Here is a 10224-nt window from a genome sequence, read left to right on the forward strand (position 1 = left end):
GATTGAGATCCGGGCTCTTCGCTGGCCATGGCAGAACACAGACATTCCTGTCTTGCAGGAAACCACTCACAGAACGAGCCGTATGGCTGGTGGCATTGTCATGCTGGAGGGTCATGTCAGGATAAACTTACAGGGAGGAGGATGTCTTCCCTGTAATGCACAGCGTTGAGATTGCCTGCAATGACAACAAGCTCAGTCCGATGATGCTGTGACAAACTGCCCCAGACCATGACGGACCCTCCACCTCCAAATCGATCCCGCTCCAGAGTACAGGCATTGGTGTAATGCTTATTCCTACAATGATAAATGCGAGTCCAACCTTCAACCCTGTCGAGACAAGACCTCGACTCATCAGTGAAGAGCACTTTTTGCCAGTCCTGTGTGGTCCAGCGAAGGTGGGTTTGTGCCCATAGACAACGATGTTGAAGGTGATGTCTTGTAAGAACCTGCCTTACAGCAGGCATACAAGCCCTCAGTCCAGCCTTACTCAGCCTATTGTGGACAGTCTGAGCACTGATGGAGGGATTGTGCTTTCATGGTGTAACTCGGGCAGTTGTTTTTGCCATCTTGTAGCTGTCCTGCAGGTGGGATATTCGGATGTACCGATCCTGTGCAGGTGTTGTTACACGTGGTCTACCACTGCAAGGACGATCAGCTGTCCTTCCTGTCTCCCTGTAGCGCTGTCTTAGGCGTCTCACAGTATGGACATTGCAATTTATTGCCCTGGCCACATCTACAGTCCTCATGCCTCCATGCAGCATGCCTAAGGCACACTCACACAGATGAGCAGGGACCATGGGCATCTTTCTTTTACTGTTTTTCAGAGTCAGTAGAAAGGTCTCTTTAGTGTCTTAAGTTTTTTTTCTAACTGTGACCTTAATTGTCTACCATCTGTACGCTGTTAGTGTCTTAACAACCGTCTCAGGTGCATGCTAATTAATTGTTTATGGGTCATTGAACAAGCATAGAAAACTTTGTTTAAACCCTTTACAATAAAGATCTAAGGTATTTGGATTTGTATAAAATTATCATAAAAAACACACATTGCATGCTTCCACATACAGTGGCATTAAAAAGTATGTGAACCCTTTGGAATTACCTGCATTTTTGTATAAATTTGTCTTCAAATCTGGTTTGATCTTCATTTAAGTTACAATAACAATACAGCTCAGTAGAAGTTGGGTGATGCAGCAGCACAATAACACTAAACATCGAAGTAAATCCACTACAGAATGTGTAAAAAAAAAAGTCAATTTTTTGGAGTGACCCATTCAGAGCTCAGACCTTAACCCAATAGAGATGCTGTGGAATGAGATCAAGAATCTGTCTGAGCTGAAGCAGTTCTGTAAGGAAAAATGGCCCAAAATTATCTATGAATGTTGTGCAGGTCTAATCCACAGCTATCGGAAACACTTAGTTTGACCAGTTATTAAATCCAAGGGTTCACTTTCATTTTCCATAGCACTGTGAATTTTTAATGGAATGTGTTCAATAGACATTATATGTATAATTATTTGTGTGTTGTTAGCTAAAGCACATTGTTTGTCTATACTCGTAACTTTGATGAAGATGAGATCACATTTTATGACCAATTAATGAAGAACAAATCTAATTCCAAAGAGTCAATTAAATTCTCCAGGGTTCAGTAAAACATTCAGAGATGAAACAATCACAAATGTTAGCAACAATTTAATCTTTGATCATAGACTTTATTCATCACCAGATTCACAAAGGCAATAAAAACAGGCAATAAATAGTGACAACATGCCTTAAACAAGCAAATAAGTGACAATTCTGAAATGGAGTTAATCTTTATAACTTGCCATGAAAATAAATAGCATTGAAGGCATATAACGGTTGACTATAGGGCAATAGATGTCTATAGATGGATAGATTGGATTTCTACCAGTACCTCAGTCATCTGATTAGCCTATTCACCCCCAAAAAAACTCAATCTTATTCAGATCATTGTCAACTATTCAGAAATGCTTGGGAGCTGGTCACATTGAGATACTCAAGTACAAGACAAAATAAAAACAGTGTTCAAGCAAGAACATATAAAAATGGAATCAAACTGAAGGACAGACAATTATAACAATGGCTGAAATCTCTTTCCCAGTGTGGCATGATCTCATTAGAAAGACTAGCTATTTAGAGCTCTATCTATTTAATGTAGCAGTTAAGTTAAAATATCTCAAGAGGTCTTCTCTACCCCGGAAAATGAGTATCAATATAAATGCTCTACTGAACTGATAAAACAGTTGCACCATCTTTACAGACAACTGCGCACAGAGATGCGTCTTCTAGCTGTTTTGAATTTTGGATGCGGTCTGTCAGATAGTCTCTGCAAATATAGCAAATTCCTTCAGTGCAGAAGAGGACATCCATCTCAGAGCAAACAGACTTGGCCATCTTGTTTTTATGTCCATCTTGAAACTGTCCCAATTTGTGAACTGTTGTAGGACAGGTGTGTATGTGTGTTGTGTGTATGCGAGCGTTTGTATGTTCAGAGAGAGAGAGCAGTTAGACTCCAGTGGGGGCAAGGCGGCTGATGAAGGCAATGCTGCTGAGGCACATCTTCCTGAAGAAGGCAGGGCAGCTTGGCTTCATCACAAAATGCTCTAGCAAGATCCTCAGTTCAGTGAACAGAGACCTGACAGAGGACACAATAAACACTTTGCAATAAACTGATTAAATAATTTGTGAGCTGCTAGATTAAATATGGCATCCACTTTATTTTAAATGGAAATGAGAAGTGCTCAACAGGGTTTTTAATTCAGTTCCTGGAGGGCCACGTCCAGTTGAGTTTGGCTCTAACCTTAATCAAACACTCCTGAACCAGCTAATCAAGGTCTTTAGGTATACTTGGAAATAGCAGCAGGGTTGAAGCTAAAGTCTCAGGAAGTGGCCTTCCAGAAATGGAACTGAATAGCCCTGATACACAATACCCCATATTTGGGGTAAAGTGTGTATGTGTACATATAAGACTTATCAGTGCGTACATAATGAGATTCTTACCGGCAGTATGGGTTGCGCCTGGAGGAATAGCGTAGAGTGAGAAACCGATAGTAAATGAATGGCTGAAGTAAGCTGCCCTGGCCACTGTGGACAACAAACCAAACATCATCCCAATCAAAAGGGACAGTCTTTTTACCAGCTGTCTGCACTTTCAAAAGTAGAAACTACCTGAAGAGCATGAAGACTGTGGCTGGCATCAAGAAGATCTCATTGCAGGCAATAAACTTGAGGATGTTTTGTTGATTGGCTGTGAGCTTGTTCAGAAAGTTCCTCACAAACATAAGGCTGTTGGGGCCCAAAGTCTGATGAAGTAATAACGGAGACAAAACTCAGAATGGAATGACAAGCATGCATCTCATTAACATATGACGAGGAAAGAAAGGCAAAGGACCTTGCAAAAACTTACATCAAGAACTTTTTTAGTGTAGGTGGTGGCATGGAGAAGTGAGAAGAGGAACACAGGAAATATGCTCACTGAGAAAAAACGTCAAGGCCACATAAAGATACAAATAATGCAAAAACATAAGAAACAGACATTTATCCCAAACTATCAGGGTGTGTAAAAACAACTTCACTCACTTATTTTTTGGAACCAAGTTGAATGTTATTGCAAACTGAATTATTATTGTGGGACACAGTCACGTTTGTTACTATAATATAGAATAAATAATACTATTTTGGAGGATTAGATTAGTTTAATCTGATGAATTTCTGACAAATGTACCTCACCTGGAGCCTTCATTATGGATGAAAATCTAAAGTGCAATGTGAATCCTCAATAAAAATAGAGTAAAATGCTGCCATTTTCTTTTTCTGTGATACTTGCAACATTTTAGATTTGTACAATAATGAGTAGTGATTGCAAATGTTTGGAATTGCACAAATCTGTGAACGTGCAGCACTTTGCTTTCACAATGCAAGCGAACTGCTCAGACCACTGAAAACACTAAATCATGAGCTGTCACCTGTTCACGCAAGTGCAAACAGATCATGTATTGAATAAAATTTTTGCCTCTTGAGGTTTAATAATCACATGTGACAATATCGGTATTTTAATTTTCCATCCTGAAGGATAGTCAAATCGAAGTCAAGTCTAATAATACACTACATATTGGCTGGAAAAAAATAACATTAAAATCATGGCAGTTTTCTCGATACCGATTAATTTGATATTTTTATATTAAGATTATATTGTGATTATTCGATATATCACTCTACAACCATGTTTAGAATATATTTTAAGAAGGGGTAATCCAAAAAAGGATACTTGTGATAGGGTAGGAGTTGACGAGGATGAGGGAGTATAAGAGATAGTGGCAGCTGTCCTCCTGTAAGGCCTGGGCCAGGAAGGCTCTGCTCAGCTGAAAGTGAGGTAGCCTCTGGTGCAGACGCAGCGCACTGGTCAATGCATTTGCCAGCAATGCCCTCTGATAGAAATTAGCAGCTGCTTGGGGCCTAATCAGAGAAAGAGCAATCACAACCTATCATTACCTTTTTTTTTTTTTTATCCATTTGAGTTTGTAGATAAATTTCCACTTATTAACCTTCAACTCTGCGTTCACAGCCAAGAGCTTGTAGTAAGTTTTGGATTACAAAATAAAAGTCCCCCGGATCCAAAAGTAAGGTATATGTGGTACCATTTGAAAGCTTAGAATCTGAATTGAATCAGAACTCCATCACTTTTGCATTTATGTTACATAAAATAACAAGATAAGACTTGAAAGTCTCTGTGCTGCAAATGAGCACCACCTTTAGGCAATAATGTTGAAATATAAATATGAAACATTTAATATAGTACATAAATAGACAAGTTATATATATAAAATGAAAGCTCACATTCTCAGGCATGTGACTATGTAGTTTACTTTGCTGTCATAACACCACAGTTTGAATGATTATCAATAGAGCACGAAAAGAAATACAAACATCTTATATCTGACTTATCATTGCTTCTATAAGCCCCAAATAGCCACAAACTCTATACCAACTCTGACCTAAAGTTGTTTTCTACCAAATGAGCCATTGTTTACTTGTCTGTGAGCTTGCTTGGGTGAATAATCCAAATGTTACATCTCAGAAGTTCAGAACAAAATATGTGGTCCAGTAGAAAAAGCATAATAAAAAAATTATCTGCAAAATGTTCTACATCGGAAAGTTGAGGATCTCAGCTTTCCAATGACGTTAAGATTCAGCTTATAGATAACTCCAAAGCTGAGATATTTACATTTACATTTATTCATTTGGCAGACGCTTTTATCCAAAGCGACTTACAAAAGAGGAAGAACATCAGCGAATCATCTTAGGGAGACAGTGGTACAAAAAGTGCCATATTACAAAGTTTCACTATCATCATAATAGTATACAAAACAGATTTAAGTGCAACAAGAAATGTAAATATATATATATATATATATATATATATATATTTATATTTATATTTTTTTTTTTTTTATTGACCGGTTAAGTGCTTTTGGAAAAGATGTGTTTTTAGCCGTTTTTTGAAGATAGAGAGTGAGTTAGCTTCCCGGATTGAGTTGGGAAGGTCATTCCACCACCGTGGTATGAACAAAACAGACAACAAACTCTAAAAATTTACTTTATTTCATTAGACGAGAGCATGTGTGTGTGTACTCAGTCAGTGTTGCTAACTAGTTTCAATTGAAAGTAGCTAAAGCCTCCTCGAAAAGTCGCCAAATGTCACTAGATGACGTCATACACTAATTAAAATATTTGTGACGTTACTACGTCTCATTTGCATTTTGCGTAGTGTCCGCCCTTTATATGTGTTTGCTTCCCTGTGCTTACCGTACATACTGTAATAATCTATTAATTCCTATATACAAAAGTAGCAAAATGTAAAGTTTGTTAAATGTGAGAATAAAGTACCATGTACAGAGTTGTAAGTAAGTGTCTGAATTCAGAGAGTTCAGAAACAGGAATGAACAACCATCTAAAAATTAAGTGCAGGAAAAGAATAAAAATAAACTGTCAAATTAAAACTCTTTAAATGTAAAACTAAAGTGGAGCAAACAATACAGATTTGTGATTGGTCCTTGGCAACGCTGTTTGCACATGCGGGCAGGAAAGCAAGACCGCTCGCGGGGCAGTATTGGTGACTTCTACGGAAGTAGCTAAGGTTTCTCCAAAAAGTCGCTAGATTTGTCGCTAGTCGCTTTTTTGAATAAAAGTCGCAAAATAGGTCTGAAAAGTCCAAAACAAAGTCGCTAAGTTGGCAACACTGCACTCAGCTGCGTTGGTGCACCTGTTACATTTCAGACCTGAATATTGTGAAGGAAGGAGAAAGATGAAAAAATAAAAAAAATAAAAAATAAATCTAATACTTGCTGCTATCTAGTGGAATGAAATAAGACTTATTGCAGGAAGACAGAGCAAACAGAACCAGAATTATATGCTTATGAAGTTAGGACACAACAATAAAACAAGTAAATAAATTATTGGAACCTTTTTGTAACATTTGAGAGGGTTTTTGCTAACAAGACTAATTTTATGCAATTAGTACACTAATAGTACATTTGGGTGTGAAAAATTGCACCCAGCAACCAAAATAAATGCACCAAAGTTGAGGTTAAATACTGAATGGGCAGATTTGATTCCACAAAGTATAATAATGAATGTAAAATTGCTACTATGGTGAAGAATGTCAAAGTATAAGGCAAGGGAACATGACAACTCACCCAAGCAGGGGCAGAATAAACATGATGGAACAGTAGACAGTGAACAGCCGTGACAGCCACATAGCCGTTTCCAGCTTATTACTCAACACGAATTGCTGCAACACATCAACGGGATCACGTGTTAAGATTAGGATGAACTTTCAGACATTTGACAATATAAGTATTATTGGTTGTCATTAGAGATTCACCGGTGTATTGGGTGTCGATCTATATCGGCATATATGTTATAAGCATGAAAATGCCGATATGAAAAACTAAAGGTTTATTTATAATACATTTGTAACACACTTTGTAAATTCAAGAGATCAATCCAGATATACACTGCCTGAAAAAAAAAAGAAGAAAAGTTGCATACTTGAATATTTCGTTGGACTGCCTTTAGCTGCGATTACAGCGCGCAATCATAAGCTGCTAGATTAAATATGGCATATATTTTATTTTAAATGAAAATGAGAAGCGCACAACAGGGTTTTTAATTCTGTTTACCTTATGCAAAGTCACAACATTTATTTCCATCCAGAGTTGCATTAATTTTTGGCTGAGATCTTGACTGGAAACTCCATCTCCACACATTCCAAAGATATTTTAATGGTGTTAAGGTCAGGAATTTCATGTGTGAAAATGATCTTCATGCTCCCTGAACCGCTCTTTCACAATTTGAGCCGCATGAACCTTGGCATTGTGGTTCTGGAATATCCCCGTGCCATCAGGGAAGGAAAAATCCATTGATGGGATAACCTGGTCATTTAGTACATTCAGGTGTTCAGCTGACTTCATTTTATTACGCCACATAGCGTTGCTGAGCCTACATCATAACACTGCCTACATCATAACACTGCCTCCAGAGGCTTGTACAGTGGGCACTATGCATGACGGGTGCATCACTTCATGCGCTTCCATTCTTACCGCACCTATCGCTTTGGAATAGGGGAAATCTGGACTCAGACCACATGAGATTTATCCATTGCTCCACAGTCCAATCTCTATGCTCCCTAGCAAATTGAAGTCGTTTTTTCCAGATTATCCTCACTAACAAATGTCTTTCTTGTGGTTACACAGCTGTTTCGTCTCATTTCTGTAAATTCTCATTGCATTGTGTGTGCAAATGCTCTTAATTTCACTATTAAAGATAGCTCTGAGTTCTACTGTCGATTTTACAATGTGACATAAAGCTTTTCGTTATCTCCGATCACTATCATTCAAGCTATTTTTCCAACCACATTTCTTCCACAAAGCTGATGGTTTACCACTATACTTCCAGGCTTTAATAATGCGTTGGACAGTTCTTAACCCAATTCCAGTGAATTCAAAAATCTCCTTAGTTGTTTTCTTTGCTTGATATAGGCCAATAATTTGAAAAATATTAATCACTGCAATAATTATCCAATCATAGACTCTTAAGTATCTGCTTATTTAAATCCAAACAGCAACTTTTTTTTTTGGCCAGGCAGTGTAATAATAGCTGCAATATGTATAAGGGTTGGTACTCCTAAGAACATGGAATATTAAATTTTTATTCTTTCCATTTTTTCACGTTAATGCTGAAAAAACAACGTTACAGACATGACTGTTGTGAAAGTGGCACTTACCTAAAGGCTACACAATGAGGTAACCATCTAAAATGCTTTGAAATCAGCAGACTTTTGACTTCTCAGACATTGGTATTATATCCATTAATGCTGCACTAGTGACTGAATTATGATTGAAATTGCAATTTGCAAGGCAGCACTTCTGCATTCAGTGCTTCAATCAGCACTGTGTGAGCAAGTGGCACCCTCTAGTGGTCTGGATGGCATTTTCCGTTAAACCATTATAATGCAGAATTTATTAAAAGGAGGTTTTGTTCCATAGGTTGAAACTTTATTCTTCCATAATGTGGTTGACATTTCCATGGAATTACCAACATATGCATAATATGAATTTGTAATGTTCTATGAAACATTACACGCATGTAAAATGTGAGTTCTGTTGTTATGAACAGCACAAACAGAAGTGCAAAAATATTTTAGATGTACAAAATATTCCATTTTTTTTTTTACATCAATCGTGTTATTGTATTTAGTTCATTTTGTAACAATATATTTCTTCAATTCATCTTTTATTGTCTATTTAAAAAAAATTGGCCAGTCATGTGTTCAACATATCCAATGTTCAATGGATATTACTTATTGTCATTAGAAAAAAACAAAAGCTTTTGTACCATTCGCACATTATAAAAGCATAACAGTGATCGGATGACAAAATAAGGTAAGTGGCAAAATAGCGGTATCCGCCTCTAGGTTTTTCTTAAAATCGGTATTGGCCAAAAATGTTCATATCGGTGCAACCCTACTTACTTACTTATAAAATGAAACATAATTTAGAAAATTAAACCTAACAAATAATTTTACTCACCGCAGGTCCAGCCTGAGGGGGCGAAGGTGGACTCCTTTGCTCTGTGTCTGCCATCTTTCAAATATTAAAGTTTGTGCTTCTTGAGAGAGGGGAAAAAACATATTAGATGTGCTTCCTGGAAAAAAAAAAACTTCAGCTAAAACACTCAGGTTGCTTATTAACTCTTGAGGTTAAGACAGAGACAAACCTACTTTAATTATGTAATGTTTCTAAACCCTGAAACACTTATGCAAGACTTCTTGTGTAGTTTGCCAGGTGTAAAGGGTAGGTGAAGACACATGCACAATTAATATGTCACTACAGCTCATTAATAATGCTTATTAAAAGAGGAAGTTTTCTTTTCACCAATTTCTTGACAATGTAATTGTATTGATTACCACTGAGGCCCACCACCACACTGAAACAAGCAATAATTAAATGTCCATCTAAATCAGCAAATTACACTTGTCGTTGTAATTGCTGACTAGAATTGCATGACAAATCAGACTGCTACATTTACAGATTTGTGGATACTGAGCACTGGACAAACATCATCAGAGGGTATTTAAATACGTGTGTGTATATATAGCATTGAATTAGTCCATTGTTTAATTATAATTCAGGTGAAATGTGATGGAAAAATCTAGAAGACTCGTCATTACCCTGAGGAGCTATCTTGTAGCCGACAAGCTAACTCTACACACAGCCCCCAAATACAGCCATGAAATACCTCCAACTTGTGCGTATATTTACAAAGCTACCAGTATGATATGAGGATATTACAATACCTGTAATTTATTGTTGGTTGACCGTTTTGTGAAGGTAAAATTAGCTTTTTCCCCACAGATTAGTTGCTCACGCGCTCTTCTCTGGCATAAGAGGTTGGTCAGCTGAGCCAGATCTCGCGACCTCTCTGGATTGCAGAAATCATCTAATTCTAGTTTGATTGGCAGTTGGCAAACCAGCTTGAAGGTGCATTACCGCCACCTACCGGACTGGAGTGTGGAACAGTAGCTTGGCAGGGGAAAAGAAGGCCTAAATAATTTCTATTAGCCCTGTTTCCTTCAGATACTCAATTAGATGACCGTATATTCCCCATGATGACTCTCCCAGGAGGTTTCCTAAAATAACATTAAGC

General features: G+C 37.6%; 1 protein-coding gene across 2 annotated transcripts; it reads right to left on the reverse strand.

Moving 5' to 3' along the window:
• Positions 1-1685: 1685 nt before the first annotated feature.
• tmem33 (transmembrane protein 33) lies at positions 1686-10005 on the reverse strand. Of its 2 annotated transcripts, none has more exons than XM_052149923.1 (8): positions 9875-10005; positions 9108-9186; positions 6714-6808; positions 4286-4473; positions 3425-3492; positions 3187-3320; positions 3019-3102; positions 1686-2653 (listed from the first exon to the last, which is right to left on the reverse strand). In XM_052149923.1, exons 2-8 carry the CDS (start codon positions 9159-9161, stop codon positions 2524-2526), a joined length of 753 nt encoding a protein of 250 aa, XP_052005883.1. In that variant the 5' UTR covers positions 9162-9186; positions 9875-10005; the 3' UTR covers positions 1686-2523. The 2 variants fall into 2 exon arrangements, with proteins under 2 accessions (XP_052005883.1, XP_052005884.1); XM_052149924.1 differs by having other exon boundaries at positions 9108-9183; positions 9875-10000.
• Positions 10006-10224: the final 219 nt, after the last annotated feature.

The sequence above is a fragment of the Xyrauchen texanus genome, chromosome 19 (assembly GCF_025860055.1).
Source record: "Xyrauchen texanus isolate HMW12.3.18 chromosome 19, RBS_HiC_50CHRs, whole genome shotgun sequence".
NCBI lineage: Eukaryota > Metazoa > Chordata > Actinopteri > Cypriniformes > Catostomidae > Xyrauchen > Xyrauchen texanus.

Coding starts and splice junctions, on each gene's coding strand:
- tmem33 (XM_052149923.1), bottom strand. CDS start 9,161: ATGGCAGACACAGAGCAAAGGAGTCCACCTTCGCCCCCTCAGGCTGGA. Junction 4,474..6,713: donor TTTATTCTGCCCCTGCTTGG/GTGAGTTGTCAT, acceptor TTCTCTGATTAG/GCCCCAAGCAGCTGCTAATT. Junction 3,493..4,285: donor CAACTCCTACCCTATCACAA/GTATCCTTTTTT, acceptor GTTTTTTCTCAG/TGAGCATATTTCCTGTGTTC.